This window comes from Pipistrellus kuhlii, unplaced genomic scaffold, assembly GCF_014108245.1.
Source record: "Pipistrellus kuhlii isolate mPipKuh1 unplaced genomic scaffold, mPipKuh1.p scaffold_m20_p_6, whole genome shotgun sequence".
Lineage (NCBI taxonomy): Eukaryota > Metazoa > Chordata > Mammalia > Chiroptera > Vespertilionidae > Pipistrellus > Pipistrellus kuhlii.
In genome coordinates this window covers 41,724,162-41,748,174 of record NW_023425562.1, presented here as the reverse complement: position 1 = coordinate 41,748,174, position 24,013 = coordinate 41,724,162, and the positions used below count along the sequence as shown (strand labels likewise).

Genomic DNA, 24,013 nt, shown 5'->3' with positions numbered 1-24,013 from the left:
CTCCCAAATAAATTTAATTAAAATGGTGGGGGGGGGAAACAAAAATTAAAAATTAAGGACAAATGTTTCCAGGGAAATTTCTGAAATAAAATAGGGTGAAGCAGAGCTGTTCTGGGTAAAACTGGACATAGAATTGCCCTACTTCAGAACACCTGTGACAATATAAAATGACCCCAGGATTATCTATAAAGAAAAGCAACAAGTTCCCAGAATAGATATGTGTATATTAAATTGCCTCACCCTTAACACTTACTATTTCATCCTAAGACACCATCCTATGATTAGAATTAAATCTTAAGAGTTTAGGTGGGCCAAGTCCTTGAAAGTGAGTTAGAAATGAATACAAACCAGTCTTCTCTTGGAGAGTGAGGGTGCCTAGGTCAGCATGCATTTCTGAATGGAGTAGCATTCGCTTGATCAGCTATATCATTTCTAAGAGCAAACAATTGTATTTGCTGTCTGAAGAGTCTCTTAAACCCCTTTTTATCTATTAATTTTAGTGAACAAAAGTTTAAGTACAAAAATTATTCTCTAAGAATCGAACAAATATTCAATAGAATAACTCTGGGTTCTATTATCACGTTGAGAGTTGCTATTGTCTACCAATATTAACCTTGAGAGACTTCTTCAAAAATGCAAATTTAAAATCAGGCTTGCCTTTCCAGCTAGCTTTTGAATCTTCAGAGCTATTTTTCCGCAACAGAACTTTATGTAATAAGTTTAAGAGATATTGGACTTCGCCTATTTTTCACACACTGTATTGCAAAAATGTATTGTTATGCATGTGACACAAGATGTACACTTGTATCCGTGCTTGAGAGAAAAATTATAGTCTAGTACTCTCAAAAATCTTCATTTGCCGACATACTTTTTATTTGTTATAACACAGATAGAAAATTATAATGAAGTAATGGTATGTTAATATATACTATTTATTATATGTGAGCAATTACATATGAATTATGCTTTGTGTGATAATGCTAATAAGTGCTAAAACTTCTTGAAGATTACAAGCATTATTGATAGCATCAATTATATTCCCAACACTTTAGACTTATTTATCCTTCAAGAGTAAAATCTAATGTAAGAATAGTGTGATTCTGTCAATGTTGATTTATATGGACTAGTATAGACCAGAAATTTAATGAAGGATTGAATGATTCTCACTCAAATGTTGTTGAATATTTGTAACAAAACTGTATTAGATGGTGATGTCTCATATTTCACACAGAATGCTTCATCTTCTAGTGATTATGGGAGGCATTCAAACATAAAAATGGAAAAGAGTGATAAATTTTGATGTGCAGACTAGTTTAGACATCATGTAAGAAATAGAGAAGTCAGCTACCTGTGGCAAGAAAATTAGGAAGTAAAGTTTGCATTTATAAAATACTAAACAAACAGCACACTATAGTTTAATATAGTGCTTGAATGACAAGATTTGAACTGTAGATTTCAAAATGGCTCATTTATTTTTATATGCAATGTTTTTGTTTTAAATTCAGTAGTAAAAATATTAACAACCTTTTCTTAGAATGAAGTTATAAATTGTCTAACAGGAAAGGTATTTTCACTTGCATTTTTAGTACAGGTACACTTTGATTAATCTGAAACAAATTTATTGAGAGCATATTGACTTGTATAATAGTCAAATTCCATGTAGCACAAATTAAACAATAGTATTTGGACATACAGTCTGAATCTGTGATTTTTGGCAATAACAAAAACAGACATAAGATATTAGATGATATAGTAAAAATGCAATTTTCAGAAATCAAATCCATGATGGAAATGGTGGGTAATCCATGCATCTGCTCACTCTTTCTCACTGTGAACTCATTTTTTCAGTACAATAATTATTAGTTATCCACAAGTATTAATTGGCCCATACTTACTGTGTTTATACTTGAGATGCAATTACTTTACAGCTTAGAATCTCCAAATGACACTCAAAAATGAGATGGCATTTCCTTCTTGTCCATGCACACAATCATTTATTTAATCATGCCAAACCTCAGGTACTATATTACTCTTGGCCTATTAGATCTTATATTTTTGTGTGGAAGAAATATACTATTTGCAAACCCAGAATGATAGTGAGCAACCAAAATGTTTTATCATACGTCTACCTGGTAGTTCTAGTTTAAAAACACTGCATTTCAAAGGTAAATGTAATCAGCACAACCTATCATTACTTGTAAATGAATATTACTTGTTAAATAAGCAATATGTGGTTTATAATTTTCTTGGTTTTCTTTTTTTATTATCCTCAAATATAGATTCCTTTCAATAGTCTACCAAGTTCTAAATTTAAAGTATGGATTCAAATATAATAATTAGTGGTAGACTTTAATATAATACAAATCAACTTAAGAAATAATGTAGAATAAGATTTTTCAAGGGTTGTTTTATAAAAGATAAAATAGATATGTAAGGAATTTGGAAGCAAAATTAACACTCAGGAACATGTTATATGGCAATGGATATGGAAATAAGATATATTCAAATAAAATAAAGTCCACACTGTCCATTAATTAAATATTGAGATTGAGGGGAAAAAAGAAAAATACATATAATATAAAGAGTTCCTTCAAAGCAAAGTTAATAACTTTAAGCATTTTCCAGAGGGAGACCATCTAAAAAAATGATTGACAGAGCAATAGAGGTGTTCCACTATTTCCATATTAGAAAGTATTTCTGGTTGTAACTACCCATTATGCTATTGACCCCTTCCATCACTGGACAGATATGAAAAGTGCTCACTGTTTTTGGTATGATTCCATACAAAGCCTGAACCCTGGATTTACTTGTAATGAAATATTTACTTGCACTTTCACATGCTACATTAAATTATACAGAATGACTAGGTTAATATGTACTGGGACCTCTAATTGCAAAGTGTTAATAGCCACGTATCACACAGACCAAACCCATGTTTTGTGATCCCATCAAATCAACCACAGCGTGGCTACATTTGGTGCCATGATACAAATACTGTATTGTACAAACTGGAATTCCATCGTGGGCTCACCCTCCAACTCTCTAAAATGCCTGTGTTGTATCTCTCTTCTCTATAAAATTCTGCCCCTCTGCTCTCAATTCCTGCCTTTGCCTTAGGCATCATTGATTATTTAGAAATAACTATGTGTTACCTAGTTTGTTAACAATCAATCTGTTATCCTATCTAGATATGCCCCCTCTATTATTGCTTTAAATTTCATCACTCTTTCTCTTCTCAGGAATAGTTTTCTAGCAGTCACATTCTTTTTATTTTGCCTCAAAAATACTCTTCCTTTGCATCATTTCCTATAATACATAACTATGCTACTAAATATCCCATCTTAATTAATAATTAAACAATAATTTTTAAAATTGCCTTTACACTTCATATCCTTCTCCCTCCTGCCTCACATCTCTATTTTCTCACTTTAGCACAGCACATTTAAAGTGGCTAAATTAACTGTCAACTTCCTTTTCTCCTTCCATTAATGCAATAGAATAATTTCCAACATAATGTAGTTACACAAATTCAACCAAATTACTCTTACTGAAAACACTAGGGGTCTTCAACTTGTTAAATCAAAACCAGGGCTATCTTGATTTTATTCTACCTCATAGCAGCATTCCACATAGTTGGAGGATCTCTTCCATTACAACATCCCATCTCAGATCTTTCTCTCCTTCCTATCACTGGCCAATCCCATTCATACTAATTTACGAGCCCAACTCCCATTTGCTTAACAGTCAATTTACCAGGTATGTTTTTTCTCATCTCTGATTAATTGTCTACTACGAGGATCTCATCTAGTATCATGACCCACATGCTCACTATAGGTCAAGAATGCTCATACTCTTAAAGCAATCTTCATCACACTGCTTTTCCTAGAACATGGCATGGGTGCCCTCTGTATCATTCTGTTCAAATTTTACCTGCTAACTTGTCCCCACTTCTTTCAGTCAATTAATCATCAGCATACTTTTCCCATACTGAACAGTTTTATAGCATACAGTATCACATATTATCTTGTTTATATCAAATAGATATTGTTTGTATTATAACTAAAACACATTTCATACTGGTGATTAACTCTATATATCTCCTTCACAATTGAATCCACAGTTTCAAAGGAAAGTTCCTAGAACATGTTAAGTTCATATGTGCTTATTGAAGAAGGAGGATGAGATGATTAAAGAAAAGAAAGAGAAAGAGGAAAAGAAGAAGGAGGAGAAAGAGGAGGAGGAGGCAGAGTAAGGGGGAATAAATAATGTTTCATTGCTTAGCTACCAAATGGAACAGTATTAATGTGTCCTTTAAACCTAATGATAATTGGTTGTAATATATATTACACAACTAAAACTGTTTATGCTTTAATTAAAGACCTATGTTCTGAATACCTATAGAAAGATGTTTTTAAATTGCTACCTGGAAGGTTAAAAAAACAAAGAAATCAGGGAAATATATAATGGAATGAACCTTTTTATACTCACTGGCTAATGAATCAAATGTTAAGGTAAAACAGTTTTTGAGTATGGAAGCAAAATGTTAAATTATCATTATTAAATCACATTTAAGTTTACCACAATAGTAAATTATATATATTTAATTTAATTATATATTGTGTTTTCAAAATTATCTGACTCAGTGAGTAGGTGAACCAATTTTACACATCCACACTATAATTATCCCCTATTTGGAAAGACATTTCTGATTCCCAAGGTATCCAATACTTATATCTTTTGAAAAACATTCTTTTCTACATTTATTATTTTTGAAATATTTATAAAAGTAACATTTAGTTTAAAAAAGAACTAGTGTATAATGCTTCATAGAGGTATTCAACCTACTCATTTTATTTTATTTTATTAAATATATTTTTATTTATTTCAGAGAGGAAGGGAGAGGAAGAGAAAGAAAGAAACATCAATGATGAGAGAGAATCACTGATCAGCTGCCTCTTGCATCTACCCTACAAGGGATCGAGCCCACAACCTGGGCATGTGTCCCTGACCGGAATTGAACCTGGGACCCTTCAGACCACAGGCTGACGCTCTATCCATTAAGCCAAACCAGGTTGGGCATAACCTACTTATTTTGTTTGTAGGCTTTCTATTCCATGATTTTGATGCACGAAGAATTTTTGCCTTATAAATGGACTATTCCTCTTTTTATATGCATATCTGTTAGGATTTTTTATTAGAATACAAAAGTATATTTTGTCTTGGAAAATAAATTCTTATATTGAAGAAACCAGAAAATGAACAAGCTAAGAAATTTCTTAGATCACACAAATAAACATGTTTAAACTTTTTTCCTATTGCTTTGGAGACTGAGAATATATTTTAATAAGACAATTCATCAATATGTATTACCATTGTTTACACAATATTAGTAGCTTCCTATTTCAAATATTTTACTTAACATGCTTGTAAAAGGAAGTACAAATGTAGAACTTTCAAATAATTCACTTTCAAATCATATCCTCAAAATCTCAAACTTGTTTACATATATGTTTGATGTCAATTAATATGTAATACCTTCTGGAGACATCTCTGGTACAACGGCCTCATAAGGTTCCTGTAGGAATTTTGGTTCATTGTCATTGATATCCGTAACTTTGACAACAAACTCAGATTCAGATTCCACAGCCTGTCCAGTAGTGATGTCTATTAAATGGGCTTTTAGATTGTAGAAGGCCTGTTTCTCTCTATCCAGTTTCTGTGCCACAGATAAGACACCTGTTGTTCCATTAATGAAAAAAATACTTCCAGCTCCATCTCCTGAAATCTTGTACTTCAAAGAGTTGGATCCATTATGCATATTTGAGCTCAGCTGCAAGTGCAAAGAGCAATCATTTAGTTTCCATACATGTCAAAACGGGTGTCAATTGTAATGGTTTTATTTTCTAATCTGCTTATCATTCCCCAAGTTAATAATTTCATACAACTCCCATATAAAATTAAATAAGGTATGGTATTAATTTTAAGATTAAATTATATCTCCACGTATATTCTTCTCAATTCTCAAATATACCTGTTCTCTTTGCACTCTCATTATTTTTATCTTTTAAAAGCAAAGTAAATCTGTTTATCTTTGTGTTAATGTAATTTTTAATTTTAGATATAAAAAGGGTTATTATGATATAGGGTACATTGGTTGTATTTTTTTTATATCTAAATTATTTTTACACAAAGAGGAAAACCTGCCATAAGTTCCTAATTATTGTGAATCCATTATTTTCTTGTTTCATCACTTATGAATATGCCCTTCTTCAAAGTAAGAGCTTCTCTGAAATTTTACAAAGTGAACCAAAAAATACAATCCTAAATTCATAACTTTCCAATAGCTCAAGATATAATGTTTTATTCCTGACTAATTACAATAATAAATTGTTCTATGTGCTTGGGGAGAATACCTGAGTATATCTAAAACAAACAATTTTAATAACTTTAATAACACACTGAGTATCATGCAATAAAAAAAACAAATTGGTACTACTAATAAAAAGCTAATAAAAAAGTTCTAGCTATCTTAATTTGACAATTCATTATTGTAAAATAAAAAATCTTTCATGACCTGATAATAAGAAATTAAGGAAAACATATGTCCTATCAAATAAATATAGTATATGGAAATAAAGCATGGACCATGGTTTCCAAATATAATTTTAATATAGTTTGAAAATTTGATTCAATATTGGAATGAAAAATAAGTAAAGTTTAGTAAAGTATACATGCTTTTCAAATACATTGATAGAGTAATTTTCATAAATCAGTGAGCTTGATCTTTTTAAGAACCCAGATTTAAGTTAAAAAATATATTTTCTCGAACATCTGCTTCTTAATTTTATAAGATACATCATCAGTTACACACATTTCAATTTCATGGATTCAGGTATTATTAAATTTCTATATTCCCTTTCAAAAATATTTTCTCAATCATGCAGTTATTATCAATTTGTCAAGTCAACATGACTTTAAATTTTGACTTAATTGTGCTTTCAGAATTTAATCACTTTTTAAAAAATAGGTCAAAAAGAAAGTTACGTTGGACACCTCAGATACATTTGATTTTTATCATCTATTTACTTATAAGCACCTAAAAATTCATTACTACTCTCTTTTAAACAAGTTATCTGTATAATATGATTTAAGCCCTAATGAAGTTGTTTAGTGAGGAAATTACCATATTTTCATGAATATGTTTACAGAATGCAAAAATAGGCAAAGCCAATTGCTATATGAAAGGGGTGGGGGAAGGAAACATGTAGGGAGGAGAAAAATAAAGAAAACTGGAAAATGTGACAGTGAGCTGGGGAGGTGGTCTGTTTGGATTGCACGGATGCACTTCCCTGCAGAGCCTTACTCACGAGCCACAAGCCGGGTCGGCTCTCGTTTTTTCAGTGAGTGGGGAGCATGTGGAGTTCTGTGGCGTCCACTGCAAATGTGGTTAGAGAGACTCAGGTAAGTAGCAGACACTTAACTACGGACCTCACTATGGTATTCTGCCTGTGATTTACCTGCAGTTATCTGACAAAATGAAAAGGGAGGAGAAAGATTACTTTCAGGACACATGTGCAAGCACAGTTTGAATATGTGCCTAAGATCCTAATCTAAGCCTTGCGTTGAATGTACTCATACACATTTGGACAATGGAATAGATGAGCTCCTATGGAATCTGGACATCAGGCTACTGCGACAGTTCTCCTGAAAGGGCTAGAAAAAAGAATTAATGAATTCTGAGTGCTTCACCCTTTGGGCCCAATTAAATTTTAGTGCCAGTTAATTAGCAGTTAAACTTACTTCAGTTCATTCATCTATAGAAAGAGCTTTACAGAACAGGACTTGATATTGTAATTACCTCTGTTTAAAGAAAATCAAAGAATAATAAAAGCCAAAAGTATAAATAGGAAATGTTCTTTCTCATTAAGGAAATTCTCTTATAATATATTCTTATGAGAAAGTGAAAATAATATGTCTTTGTACTTCAACTTCACTAATCAAATGAATATGTAGGCTCTTGAAGCGACTCAACTGTAAAAGAATTTGGTATTAGCCTGCTTCATTAAAAATTAATGAGGTGTGTATCAACACCTGCTTAGCATAATAGAAAGTCAGGCTAAATACTGTCGGTAACTTTATTGTTCTCAGTGTAGTTGCTTTGATCCATTTACCAAAAATAACACCATCAGATTTCCAGATGTGGATAATGAGAGCTGGGTTTTTACATGGGAGACTAAAGTGAGATGGGAATATCAGAGCTTTCCCTCTTCTGCAAGCTTTTGTGGTTACTCTGGGTGTTAACAATATTGCTGGTATTTGAAGTTTTTAATGGTTCTACAGAGAAAATTTAGACTTCACGAAATACCAACACTCTCAACTCATCTATTTAGATTTACACAAAATTATTTCCTGTAACATTTTCAGAAAATCAATACCCGGCCAATGTCCTTAGTGACATTCATTTCCTCTTCTACAAAATATTGGTTCCAAATCCAGCCACTCTTCAGCCTCGTAGGAGACCCCTGTGGGGGCTTCGCTTCCTCTGCCTTGGAATTTTCTGTTGCTGTGAGGCAAGGCCGTAGGAGGGAAACTCCCACCATAAAAGGTAGGAATAAGCAACAATTCATTCTGCTTCTTTGGTGCCAGCTGATGGATACTCGTTAGGACAAAGCATATGTTTCAAATGAAAATCTTAGATTCCTTTACAATACTTTACAAATCTGAAGTATCATTCACATTCCTAAAGAACAAAACACAAAAACAAAATTTGTCATTTAAAAAATAGCACTTTCTCACATAATTGCTAATGTAAGGATACAACTTTTGCATTCATAAAAATGAGACAAAAATACACATTTAATTTCTGTTTCAATTAGGCCCATTAATTATATTTTGTAGCTCAGCGATAACGTGAATGGAATAATGGCACATTTCTGCTCAGGCACTGTGCAGTTTAAGCTGTAGTCAAATCTGCCTGAAGGTTGGAAAGATGCTCTGGAGTCTCCTTGATTGATAGCTGACATTCAGATAGACTTTAAACAAATTATTAGGGTAATATTGATGAATAGGATCATATAGGTTTCAGGAGCAGATTTCTATGATATAAGATTTGAATATTGCACTGTGTGCTCACCACCCAGTCAAATCTTATGTCACCATATTTTAGAACCCCTTCGCCCCACCAACTCCCCTCTGGCAACCACCATACTGCCTTTTGTATCCACAGGTTTCAGTTTTATATGCCACATGTGAGTGAAATCACATGGATCTTAGAATTTTTCTACTGGCTTATTTTACTTAGCATAATATTCTCTAGGTCTATCTATATTGTTACAAATTTCAGTGTTTCATTTTTTCTTATGTCTGAGTAGTATTCAACATCTTCTTTATTCAATACTCAATATCTTGTTAAAACCTGTGAATAAAATTAACATAGAATGTGAAAGACATATATACTGAAAACTGCAAAACAGTATTAAAAGAGATTGAAAAAGTCACAAATAAATGGGAAAATATCCCATGTTCTGGGATTAGAAGAATCAACATAGTTAAAATGGCCATATAACTCAAAGCAATATTCATATTTAATATATTGTTGATTGGTTCATTTATTATGAATTTCCTACTTAGCATTTGTTTTAAAGTCTTACCAATTATTGATAATTGCTTATATTGACTATTTCAATTACCACATGGTGAAACACAACAGAGAAATAAAAATTAAAAAAGCACTAAAAGAAACTCTTACATAAATTAATATCTGAAATAAAAACAACATTCACAGGATGGTTTTAGCAAAAGATGAAACACTACAGAAGATAATACATTGGTTTTGAAGATTGTTTAATAGAAATTATTAAAATTACAATACAGAGATAAAGTATAATAGTCATTTTTTAAATTAAAAAAATTAGTAACTGAGAAACACTCTTAAGTGGTATAATAAATATGTCATTTGAGTCCTAAAAAGGAAGAGAGATATTGGCTTAAGAAATGATAATGGCCAAGTGTAAAGAGCAAATAATAAAATTTCATCAGAAAAATGAAACTGTAAGAATATGCAATAAATGTTCATCAGAAGTAGTGTAGGACTGATAGAATGGCATTCATAAAGTTATGAGAGAAAAACTTTTAATCCATAATTATATAACCTTCAACAAAAGGGTAATATAAAGCAAAAATAGAAACATTAATCAGCAATATCACTGAACTCTAAAAATACTAAGTAAAAATTCTTCAGAATTAAGGGCAGATGAATTTACACAACATAATGAAATATGGAAATATAAAATATAAAGGTAAATATAAAATATTATTTTGTGTTTTATTAATATTTTAAAAATGAATTCACTATTTATGCATTAATAACACTGAATTGCAAATATGTAACATATGTAGAAATAAAATTCATGATAGTGGCACAAACAACAAGATGTGGAAAATAAAAATATTTGGTAGTCAACTTCTTATAAAGATATAACAATCATTCAAGTAGACTGCTATGACAAGTGACTAATATACATCAAAATGAACTACTGATACACACATCTCAAAATAATTATGCTAAATCTAAAAGTTCATATTCTATATTTCCATTAATATGTTATTCCAGAAAATTTAACCTTGCACAGAACAGAAAACAGATGAGTAGTTCAAAGAGAATAAAGGTGAGGAAGGAACAGAAAGGAAGGATGACCAGGGTCATGATGGAATGTTGTGAGTTAATGGCTATGTTCTTTATCTTAATGGAGATTATGGTCTTACAGGAGAAAAATATGTTTAACCTATAAACTAATGAATATTTTTTACTCCTTTATACATAAAGACACTTTCAAACTTGTCCACTGGGAGGCAATATAGATCCAATTAATTGGAAAAAATATATTAAAAAGTAAGTTCAGATTGAGGTACTACATAATACCAATTGTAGAAGTGTTTCAAAATTAGAAAATGATACCCTACAAGACAATTTTCATAAATAGATTTTGTAAAATAAATGTAGGTTAAAAAAAAAGACATGCAAAATTTATCATGATAATTACCATGATAGTAGGGAAAGAAATTGGTTTAAAGTATGGACTTTAGAAATAAATATAATTTTTTTTCTCCCTCTAAAACAATCTAATTATATATATCAAACAACAGTATTCATTAAATCAGGGTGATTCCTCTACCATATGCCATATTTTTATATGATTGGGATATTTTACAATTAAATTTAAAATTAAGTCAAAATATAATTTTATAATCTTATGTCATAATAAAATAAACATGGGTACCCTTTTATTTGAACCTTTTTGTATAAAAGTACAAGAATGAAATAGTAGCAGAAATTATGTCTGAATGATGAAATAATGTGGCTTTGTTTATACTCTTCTACATTCTAAACTTTCTGTAATGGTAAAAATATACCCTTCTATTTAAGGGAAAGAGAAAACATTTCAAATAATGGTGCACTTGTGATTGAAGAGTGTTGGCAGCTGTCAACATGCCAGACTGAGAAATACTCAGGGCTGAGTCCAGGCTAATAAGGAAAAGTGCTATCAATTAGTATTCTGAAATGGTCCCTAGAGAAACAAGCAGTGACATTTTCACCCTACATCTGCAATCCTTGTTATAGTTTCCAATCAGGTGAGTAGCTGGATAAAAACTGGCATATTACTTAAATATGGAAAAAGAAATTCATGCTAATACTGTCTCATATTAGTGTGTTTTAATTTAATCTAGTAATTGCCAGAATCTAGGTATAATTTTTTATATTTATTAAGATATAGAGTATTGTATAATTCAAAATATGTTATGTATAATAATAAAATAACGATATTAACATAATGTTATATAGTGAAACAATTTTACTAGTACTATATTTAACACTATTTCATAAATATTAAATATTATGTCCAAGTAGAATCATATAATTTCAGTATTGAAAATGCCAGGCCAGTGTAGCTCAGTGGTTGAGTATGGGCCTATGAATCAGGAGGTCATGGTTTGATTCCCAGTCCAGGCACAAGCCCAGGTTGTGAGCTCTATCCCTGGGTGTGGGGTGTGCAGGAGGCAGCCAATCGATTTATCTCATCACTGATGTTTCTATCTCTTTCTACCTCCCCCTTACTCTCTGAAATCAATAAAAATATATTTTTAAAAAGAGAAAAATTTATTTCATCTAATACATTGCATTCACATAGAAGGACTTTATATCTAGAAAACTTAAGGGATCTTAAATACCCAGTACCAAATAGTTACTTAACAGTAGAGGTAGGACTGAAAACCTAATCTTCAGGGCACAGAGTGAACAATATATACTATGCTTTACTGAGTGGAAGAAAGAAATTTTATAGATATCTGGCATATCATGCATAACATCTGTCACCTTTAAAAATTGAATACAGATCTATAAATTGGATTATACTGTTTGGACAAGTCTTGAAACTAGACATAAAAAATGTTTTCTATTACCATTTTTTAAGACACCTCCACCCCACTTATTCTAAAGACTCATGAGATTAATAAAAGATGGAAGAATAAGTCAGAATGATGGATTTGGTGGTTGTCGGGGGGAAGATAAAAGTTGAAGCTGGAGAAATGTGGATGGTTTAAATATAGAAATCTAATCCTATTTGTGATCTCTTAAAAATCAAAGGAAACTTGGCAGCCTTCTAGAGTGATACTCTCCCTCAAGACTCTTAAATGGCTTTCTCAGAACTGCTAATAGGAAATAGGGAAAGATATATGAGTGATAGAGCCTGCATACATAAGTGAGAAGAAAGCAGCATTTCTGGACTCAAAATTGTCATTGTCCATATGCCAACTCTTTCTCCACAGAGTTAGAATATAAAAGATTGTTCTTTGTCCCATTTATGAACTCTCATTAAACATACTGTGCATATTTACTGTCATGGATAAAAGCTGTGTGCTACAGATAAAGGAATATAAAGTCAGACTGACTGTAGAAGAATGTTTCTAGCCCTCTTTGACAGAATTGCCTTCTTTTACTATGTGTGGTGTCCTAAGATACAGACTAACACGTGCCTTTCTCCCGGCTGGCCACCAGGAACTCTGTTTTTGAGCAGGTGAGGAGGGCTGCAGTTTAATGAGCACCCCATTGGAAGTGCTGAGCATTGACAAGATTGAGCCTGGGTGGGTAAACTATTCTAGAATGAGAAGAGACAAATTCCAGTTGTGAAATACACACTGCAAAATGTCATTAAAAAAAAAAAAATCAGGTATCTCAACCCCGACACACACACCCTTACCCTCCACAAGATACCAAAACATGATTTCTCATCATTTCAAGGCTGAATCTTTGTATGCTTCTGTCCTAATGATCTGTCTAAATAAAACTCCTTTTGGACCATATTCTTAATTATATGTTGCCAATTCAAGTAATCTGTATAGAATTTGTGTCTTTGCCATTGTGTAATATGATATTAATTTAGCCATTGCATGTCCACAGGCTATTTCTTACACTTATTTTTGTGTGTGACTGCTGTCAAACCTGGAAAGTATTTTTTTCCCCCAGAAATATCTTTGTCTCTTAATTTTCTTTTAAAAATAAGTAACAAGTACAAATAAAGCAATTCTTTAATTCTAATATCTGAAGCATTATTCTTATGTGACTTTCATTATTATTGTACATTTGTCTCTATTTTGATTGACATTGTATAATTTAAAACCACTGGGAATTCCCTGAAAACTCCAAATCTATTCATTTGGAGAGAATACATAAAACTAGTCACAGAGTTGTTTTTATTCTCTTGCTGGAAAAAAAAAAAAAGTGAATAAAAACAAATTTCAAAATTCATATTCACACAATGTCATTCAGCCATTGAATGTGATGCTTTAGGTCATTTTATGATATGGGAATATGGTTGTAATACTTGGCTAGATGGAAAAATAAATTAAATACATTTAAAATTATCCCACTCATTTAAAGGATAAAGTTTGACAAATGCGAAGAAAGTGTAGAAGATTATGCCCTCCTACACAGACAGCAATCACCTCTGAATTGAAGAATTATAAATTGATTTAAATTTCCTCATGAGCATTTCTATATTTCAATATTTATTCAGTTAATACATATATACATCATGTTATAATAAATTATAAAACTATTTTACATAAATACTGGCTATTTAGCACTATAGTAAAGATCAAGAAATTATTCTTTACCGACTATGGTATTATTCTCCCAAATATGTTAGAGGAACTGTTCTGAAGATAGTTGGTGAACTGAAGAGTTCACCTCTGCAGCAAGGATGGCTGAATGGCTAAGGCAGTCTGCCACCCACTAGCTGAATGACTTCAGGAAATGGCCCAACCTCAGGGAGCCTTAGTTGTCGCATGTGAAAGGGGGAGGATAATAATAGCTTATCCCCTAGGGTTGTTATCTTGAATAAATGAGTTTAGGCATCCACTGTCTGACACATACTGTTACCTGTTTTAAACTAGCTCTACAAATATCTACTTATAGGTGAGTGGTAAGGACCCGATCATTTCTTTACTCCAAAACTTGGAAATATTCAGCTGCTGTTATTTCCACAAATAATACACACAGACTTCAAACTTTATAGATGATTTTTGTACAAATAGTGTAAGATACATTGTCTTTGATGCATGTGCTCTACATGTATTTTCAAATGATTTGAATGCCATTATATTTTTCCCTCAAGCCTGGCTAAATGACTATGACAAATAAAAATTGTCATGCTTGAAACAGTATATGATATTGCTTGGGTGTATATAGACTGAAAATGACCCCAATGAGACACAGAACAATTATGTTTCAAAGAAAGCTAATTATGACTTAATGGATAAAAATATTATAATCTAGGCACTTATATCATTTGTAACTGGATCGGTTTAGAAATTGTCTTTTCTATGACCCCTTCTTGATTACATAAAGATAATTATTCCATCTGTGAAAACTTACCAAAATATAATGCATTATGGAAGGCTTGTGGAAAGCTGAACTAAGCTCAGCTATACTAGCTTCTCATAGAAAAAAGCATGGCAATTAATATAATGTCTCCACCTTTAGGAAATCATTGAGTAGGCCTGACCAAAAAAGAAAAAAAGAAAAAAAAAAACCTCTTAAAATAATGGTTTCTAGAGCTATCCCTAAAAATAAAATGAAAGTGCCTTGGCAATTTTTGCTAAATAGATAGATCGTCAGCCCTCAGGCTGAAGAGTCCTGGGTTCAATTCTGGTCAAGGGCACATGTTTGGGCTGCAAGCCACGGTGCGTGCAGGAGGCAACCCATTGCTTTGTCTCTCTCACATCAATGTTTCTCTTTCTCTGTCTCTGTCTCTCCCTTTCACTCTCTCTAAAAATCATTGGAAAAAATACCAAAATATCCTCGGGTGAGGATTAAAAAAACAAACAAAATAAATAAAAGAAAATAAAGTTTTATCTTCATCAATTTAAAGAACTATGTCTAACTTCTTACAATGGGGTTGGAGCCAGCAAACAAGAGTGCAAAACACATATTAAAATGTGGCTCTTAGGGCTGTAAGAGGCAATATTATAGTAAAAGTAGTTAGAATTTTTTTTTCTTCTCTCTTTTAATTTGAGGGATTACTTATAGGAGGGAAAAACCAGGTCCTTGAAATATCTATTAACAATCTCTATTTATCCCATAAGCACCTTTATAAAACCTTTAGAAAAATTGCATGGATGGTTGGTTGCCAGTTATAGAATAAACCTCAAAGTGTAATTTTTTTTAATGTTATAGACACTGCTCATTTTGAAGTAGTTACTCTGTATGATGTGAATCTACTTAAAATCTTGTCTACATAAACACCAAAGTAAGGATATTTTAATGAATGTTAGCTGTTTCCAATAAAATGTTAGGTGTTTAAAGCTGAAATATCTTGGAGAAATCTGTTATCTACTGTCTCATTTCCCATATAATTAGATATAACTATATATAGAAATTATATCTAATTTCTATTTATTTTTATTTTAATTATTAGTTGCAATACAATGATAGTTTTCAATGAAATAATTGGAATCTTCTATTCCAAGCATGTCAAACTGGCAATCCATGGGCCCCATGCAGCCCACAATTAATATTTTTGCAGCCCAGCCAATATATCGGTAGGTAAGAAATGTTTTTTAAAAAATTAATAACTTAATTTTTACAATATTCTCTTATACATAATTATTAATAACAGACTGTGATGTTCGCTAATGACTGATTACTATAATCATGCTGCATTCATTTCCCTTACACACCTTACATGCAGGCGCACCATTTCTCTCTACATGCTCAAAGTCACTCACTAATGAGTGCAGGAGGGTTCTTTTTTCTCTGCATCCTCACCAGCACTTTTAATTTGTTGATTTGTTGATGATAGCCATTCTGACAAGTGTGAGATGGTATCTCCTTGTTGTTTTGATTTGCATCTCTCAGATGATTAGTGACTTTGAGCATGTTTTCATATGTCTCTTGGCCTTCCTTACTTCCTCTTTTGAAAAGTATCTATTTAGGTCCATTGCCCATTTTTTGATTGGGTTGTTTATCTTCCTTTTGTTAAGTTGTCTGAGTTCCCTGTAAACGTTGGAGATTAAATCCTTATCAGTGATAACATTGGCAAGTAGATTCTGCCAAGCAATGGGCTTTCTTGTTGTTTTATTGATGGTTTCTTTTGCTGTAAAAAAGCTTTTTATTTTGATGTAGTCCCATTTGTTTAGAGAAAGATAAATATCACAAGACCCCACTCATTTGTGGAATATAAATAAAAATATAAACTGATGAATAAAAACAGATCCAGAAACAGAGAAGCATCAATCAAATCATCAGACCTCAGAGGGAAGGTAGGAGAGGGTGGGGGTAAGAGGAAGAGATCAAACAAAGGACTTGTATGCATGCATAAAGCAAAACAATGGACACAGACACCAGGGGGGTGAGGTAGGAGTAGGTGGTTGGGACGGCAATGGGGGGGATAAGGGCACATATATATTTAAATATATTTTATTTCTTAAATATATTTTATTGATTTTTTACAGAGAGGAAGAGAGAGGGATAGAGAGTTAGAAACATTGATGAGAGAGAAACATCGATTAGCTGCCTCTTGCACAACCCCTACTGGGGATGTGCCCGCAACAAAGGTACATGTCCTTGACCAGAATCGAACCTGGGACCTTTCAGTCCACAGGCTGACGCTCTATCCATTGAGCCAAACCGGTTTCGGCAGGACACATATTAATATTTTAATCAATAAAGAAAAACAAAAAGAGAAAATAAATAGGCAAAGAGAAAACAATTTTTTAGAGAGCTCTTAACAGGAAAGTGTCATTTAAAAGGAGGGTTAATATCTAACTAAAAAGTGATATCATGGAGCTTTTATTTTGCATCTAATACTACAAGAAAAGGGTTATACTATGGTCTACTAGTTCATGAGCAATTTCAAGAAGTATTTGCTTAATGACAAACAGCATTACCATTAAAACACAAGCAAAAGATGCATCTATATTCTTTTCTCTTTATTATTTTTAGTGTTCTACTTATAGTTCATGTTTTTCTCTGAATTGGGTAGTGTCATCTCTTTATTAAAGGATTTCATATAATCTTCACTAAAGATTTTAAAGAATAAAATAGATGGCAAGTTTTTTGAAATAATTTACTAGTAGTTATAATTCAACTTTAAAACGGAAAAATTGTGGCATTTTTCTGTCCTATTATTGATGTATAACTTGCTCATTTTCATAGGAATGACATTTCTAAGTTTTCTTCCTAGAAAAAAATTGCTTAGATTATTTTAAACCATAACTTACGTGCCAAAATTAGTTCCACTTTAATATATTATTTTGCAAATTTACAATTATCCTTTATCATGTAAGTTCTTAGAATGAAAGCATAGAAAATGTGGATATACTAATCCTGCATGTTGATAAGTCACTGTTCTATAATAACATATAACATTTTTAATTTTATTAAGGCACCATTGGCTCAGATTATGATATAATTTTAAGGTGTACAATATTAAAATTCACCATCTTATATACTACAGTGCGCTCACGTAAAGAGTCTAGTTTCCACCTACCACCACACAATTGACCCCCTTTGCCCGTTTTGTCCTCCCTTCACCTCTTAACCCCTGAGGTAACCACTCACCTGTTGCCTGCCTCTCTGTTGTTTTGTGTTTGTTTGCTTTGTGTTTTATTATTGGTGGTGGTGGTGGTGATGGAGTGAATATGACTTGGTATACCAAAGTAGGGTCTCTGAAAATTGTGTTTTGCTTTCATATTAAGACATTCTTTGATGATTGTGAATATCTTCTTTCAAGCAGTTAATGCAACAAATTTCTAAAGCCAACATTTCTGCTTTACTAAAGCTAGAACTGTTTTGAAACTGAGATGAGAATTCTCCTACTGAATCATATAATTATCTTCAAGACTGCATGTATCATTTGAAAAGGAAATTGACTAGTTAAGTTGTGGAAAGGCAGGTTTTAGAATAAGTGCTGGGTTCTCTCAGATGAGGGGTGATGTGAGCTGCTAACAAACTTTCTAATACTGTGGATTTTTTTTTTTTAAAGTGTCAAACATATTTCTAGTCACTTTGATAAAAGTAACTCATTTCTCAAATATGTGATCTGTAAGCAGCTTTGCCAGAGAAAAGGATTCATACAAAGTTATTAAATTCCATATTTGTTTATATATCATCCTCAATTTGATATGCCAAAGCAAAGATACAGGTATTTGAAGATCATGGGCAGTAAAGGAATTCACCATGACAACAAAATAGAAAAATTCTATTTCCTCATATTCATCAGCAGATTTTCAAACATGAGGTCAGTGGCAATTAAATCTAGTCAAGAAAGGTATGTGAAAAGAATACTATATTCTTTCAAACACAAAACACTAATTTATATCATAATACTGTCGATAACATGTTAAATACTACTGTATAATATCTGAAATCCTATCTAATAAAAGAGTAATATGCAAATTGACCATACCTCTGCTATACCCACAAGCCATGCCCACCATCCAATCAGGAGCAATGATGCAAATTAACCCAACCAAGATGGTCATGGAGTGAGCCAGGGCTTGGGTATCCCTGGCAATGGAGGAAGCCAAACTTCCCGCATACCCTGGCCAGCCGAGGCCTCCACTCAAGGCTACAAAGTTTCAATTATAGAAGATAAATAAATCCCAGATTCCAGGGCCTTTGTTTTGGTTGCTGGGGGGCATGGCCAGCCTGCAAACCACCACAGGACCCTCACCAGGCCGCCCCATGCCCCAAGGGAACCCCCACCCCGATCCAGGACACCCTTCAAGGCAAACCAACCAGCCCCGACCCATGCATCAGGCCTCTATCCTATTTAATAAAAGAGTAATATGCAAATTGACTATCACTCTAACACACAAGATGGCTGCCCCTGTGTGGACACAAGATGGCCACCACAAGATGGCCAGCACGAGAGGGCAGTTGGGAGGGACCAGGCCTGCAAGGGAGGGCAGTTGTGGGCAATCAAGCTTTCAGGGGAGGGTATTTAAGAGTGACCAGGCTGGCAGAGGAGGGAAGTTGGGGGCAATGGGGCCTGTAGGGAAGGGCAATTGGGAGGGACCAGGCCTGCAGGAGAGGGCAGTTAAGGGTGACCAGGCCTGCTGGGGAGGGCAGTTAGGGCCAATCAGGCTAGCAGGGGACAATTAGGCATCAATCATCCTGACAGGGGAGTGGTTAGGGAGAAATCAGGAAGGCAGGCAGGTGAGTAGTTGGGAGCCAGCAGTCCTGGATTGTGAGAGGGATCCTAGATTAGAGAGGGTGCTGGCTGGACTCAGGGTCACACTCCCTCGTGCACAAATTTTGTGCACTGGGTCTCTAGTATAACATTATATTTAAGGGGTACATGTTAAGAGAATGGGTGACAAACAATGCAGTATCAATTTGTATCATAAAAAATTCCTAAAAGAATAACAATAATTCTTAAAAATGCATAGGAAGCATTTGTGCATATAATTTTAAAGCATCCTCAATTTATGATGATTTAATTGAATTCATAAAAAGTCTCCTGGAGATAAGTATTCTGGAAACATTCCAAAAGAGAAAACAAAAAACAAAAATATAAGCAGATAATATGTGCTTTAAGACTTCTACAAATTGTGTGTGTGTGAGGAAGGAAGAGAAATAGGAAGTAAGAGAGAGAGAGAGAGAGAGAGAGAGAGAGAGAGAGAGAGAAAATTTCATTAACACACAAATAAAGGACTTATTAAAACTGAGGCTATAAAATGTCAATGTAATTTACATAATCTGATATATTTCAGTCATCATTAAGATGTGGGAAATTAGAAAATACATCTATTAAATTATATAATTTCTAGATACCATAAACTGGTTGTTTTTAAAAATTGAATGATTTCAGACTTTTAATTTTGTTATGTTTATTTTTTTAGGAAATAATTTATTGATTGAAAATTTTGGTAAGGAGAAATATTCAGATTATATTAAAATTTAAATATTTTTTAAATATATTTTAAAATTATGGTTGATATACAATATTATATTAGTAAGTTACTATGATTTTATTGACTATATTCCCTATATTTTATAATATTTCTCAGTAACTTATTTTATAACTGAAAGTTTGTAATTCTTCACCCCCTCTAGTTTTTCAAATAAAAATTTATAAGCAGGCATATTTGTATAATTGACATACTTAAACATCCAAAGTATTTAGAATTTTAATAGAGTATTATTTGAACATATTTTATTATGTTATTTGATACTGTAAATACTCCCAAAATATCCATATTACTAAATTTGCAAACATTTTATATAAATAATGTCTTCTATATAAATATAGTAAGTGAATTCATAGAGCTCAAGTTAAATTTATATAATATAAAGAAAACATTTACCATTCTATTTAGATATTTTTTGTTGTTTACCTCTTCCTGTGTTTGCTGTTGATTTTTTAAATAGATGTTAGTTACAGATTTACTAAATCCCTTTGACAAAACTTCAATGAACATTTTTTTAAAATTAGTAGCCTAATTAAAATTAATTTTATGAAATTACAAATTAAAATTGAAACAATATTAAATGTCAATATATTAACATTTTACATTTTGTTAATTTATACATTCAAGTGATTTGTATTTGATAAATTAGCCTTTTTATTATATATAATGAATATAATATATTGCAAATTAATATATATGCATGTTTTAATATGTATGTGCTTATATTCATAATATACTCAGTAGTTTACTTTTATTAGTATTTTTATTATAACATTCTTAGTTACTTAAGCTTTTTGTTTTCAGAATTGTCTAATGTTAATGGCAAGTTTGATAGAAAAAGAGGAAGAAGAGTAAATAACTGTATATCGGATTTGATCATAGATTGTCCTTCAAAGAAATATTTAGATTTATTTTGACATTTAGAAAGCACCATACTGAGTACCATTTACTAAAAATAAATTATTTATCATATATTAAAAGATTCACTCTGTAAATAAATATTTCCCTCATATATTTAAGGTTGACAACTTTATTGTTCATAACATTTGATAGTACAGAATAATGTATGATAAATAAAAAACCAAATTCTATAGAAAGTAAAAGATGCAGTAGCGAGTGGAACATACCACCCGGGAAACAATGTTTCGAACGTTCCAGGTGTGAGGAACTTTATTTTCCTCAGTCTAAATGGTAAAGATGGCGAGTTGCTCTCAGACATAGTTGTGTTAGAGAAAGTCCAATATACATGCCACAGGTTTAAAATTTTATATATATATTTTTTCTTTCCTTTATGAAGTGCAAACCAGCAAAGCGCTTTTCAAAGTACTTTTTGCCCCTATAGTCATTAACGAAATAACTTATATAGTTCAGTATATGCCTGATTAACCCATTCTTACCTGCATCTCTTCACATTCAAGGAATTCTGTGGAAATTAGCATTCAAAATTCATGTTTGCCACATGAGAAGTATTAGAAGAGATCATTCTTACTTTGCTTGTCTGGCTCCAAATCAAAACTGCATGAGCCACACTGCTCTGAGCTTGGGCTTTAAGTACTCTTATGTCACTGCTCAGTACTGAATGCTATTTTGGTTTTAGTGTGTAAAGCCACGGACACTGCGCCCTTTGTGTGAAATAGCATAAGGACTCTCTGGTGACCACTCCTAGTCTGGAATTCAAATGCAGACAGCTCCAGCAAGTAGTATGAATTAAAAAAAAAACGAAATAAGAAAAATCAGACTTCATTGTATTCTTCCTTTTTTCTAGCAACAAACAAAAAGAGGGGGGAAAAATAAAGTACTTATTGGTTTGAGGTGATAAAGGGGAGATGCAACTTATGTAAGAGAATTCGGCAAGTGGAAAGGGTCATGTCCTCTTCTTGGGGATTAGCTGATGAAACAAATGACCAATTTAAAGTTAGCAGGAAAGTTTCTAAAAAGAGAAGAGCTTTTCCATTGTGTCTATGCCTTCTGGCTACTTCTTAATTCAGTCTTTCTGCTCAGAAATCAGTAGCAGAGAAAGAGAAGGCAGTGCCTAAATTGTAATCCTCCTCTTTTCCTGGGCCTATTTACTACCTAAACATACTGATTTTTATGAAATGTAAAATTAGATTTTTGTCATAAATATTACTTATTGTAAAATACATAATATTAAGTTTTATGCTGTTTTCTCAAGTTGTGTTCAGTTCAAAGTAATTTGTACCAGAACTTGAACCATTTCCTAAGGTCAATAAGAGGTAACCATTGAAAATTCCCACATGGTAACCAATCACTGAAAAACATACAGCCTCTGACTCCTCACTCTATCAGCGGCTGGATAACAATACATCCCTGAGCCACATGCATGTTTTGGTCTGAGTGCTCCCAGTTTACAAACTGTCTTTTTGGTGTGTGCCCAACAAACTTAGATTAATTCCTAAAAATAACAATAATTCACAAATCAATTCAGAGATAGGGTAAAAATATGAACAGTGTCTAAACTATGAATGTCTATATAACTGAACATTCTAAGGTTTGTATGTACAGTTATTGTAAGGAAGACAGCATCAATTCGAGTCCTGCAATATTGGAACTATAAACATTTGCATTGCTTTTATAGCCTAAGAAGGGAAAGATGGTAGCAAAAGGGTTCAACTAATGCTGTGAGAATGAAATACAATGAAGTCTGATTTTTCTTATTTCGTTTTTTTTTAATTCACAAAAAAACACAAAATTTTTAGTTACTGTTTGTTAAATAAATGTTCTATTCCTCTGTGACATGTGACAAACCTAACAAATGTTAGCTTTTTTTTTCTTCTTCTTTTTCTTTTTCATGGTAGGGACACAACATAAGATCAATCCTTTTAACAAATTTTAAAGTGCACAACACAGTATTGTAAACTACAGGCACAACGTTGTACAACACATCTCTGGAACCTACTCATCTTGCCAAACGTTAAACAACCATCAAACAACCTCCCAGTCCCTCGCTGCCTGGCTCTGTCCACCAGCTTCTCCTCCATGCATCTGTGAATGTGACTAACTCAAATGTCTCATGTAAGTGGAATCATTCAACATTTGTCGTTCTGAGACTTGCTCATTTACTTAGGATAATTTCCTCAGGGCTGTATCTACATTCCAGAATACACAAGAGATGTGAGTATCTCACATTTTACAGGATGTGGCTTCTTGCTTAGATACAATTTCCAGCCCCACTTTGGATTGCAATGACACTTTTGAACCTGAGAGGTCACATTCAACATCATGTCCTGAGAGCTTATTTTATGGCATAAGGGAGCAAGTGTGGGCCAGACTGCTACACTGATTGTTATAATACCTATATCATCATCAGTCTTGAACATAGTATTTCTCAAATTAAAATTACACTTAGTCATTTTTTTTTAATGATATATTGCGCTAGCCAGTTTGGCTCAGTGAATAGAAGTATCTGCTGGGGAAACAGATTGATTTCATCAAATAAGGGTGAGATATTTGACTCTAGTTATAAACCAACAGTATTCACTCTAAGTATCATTGGTGGGAGAAGTTTACATCCCCACAAGTT

At 32.6% G+C, this 24,013-nt stretch overlaps 1 protein-coding gene across 3 annotated transcripts in view; it reads right to left on the bottom strand.

The window, feature by feature from the left end:
* Positions 1 to 23,517, bottom strand: part of CDH19 (cadherin 19) — a 55,788-nt gene extending 32,271 nt beyond the window's left edge. For 2 of the 3 annotated variants that reach the window (XM_036419125.2, XM_045574530.1), the window contains exons 1-3: positions 23,425 to 23,517; positions 8,436 to 8,740; positions 5,536 to 5,830 (exon numbers count right to left, since the gene is read on the bottom strand). In XM_036419125.2, coding sequence (XP_036275018.1) covers positions 5,536 to 5,830; positions 8,436 to 8,627 — 487 coding nt within the window. In that variant the 5' untranslated portion in view covers positions 8,628 to 8,740; positions 23,425 to 23,517. Of the gene's footprint in view, positions 1 to 5,535; positions 5,831 to 8,435; positions 8,741 to 21,869; positions 22,173 to 23,424 lie in introns of those variants that run through there. The other variant, XM_036419124.2, reaches the window with a different exon arrangement.
* Positions 23,518 to 24,013: the final 496 nt, after the last annotated feature.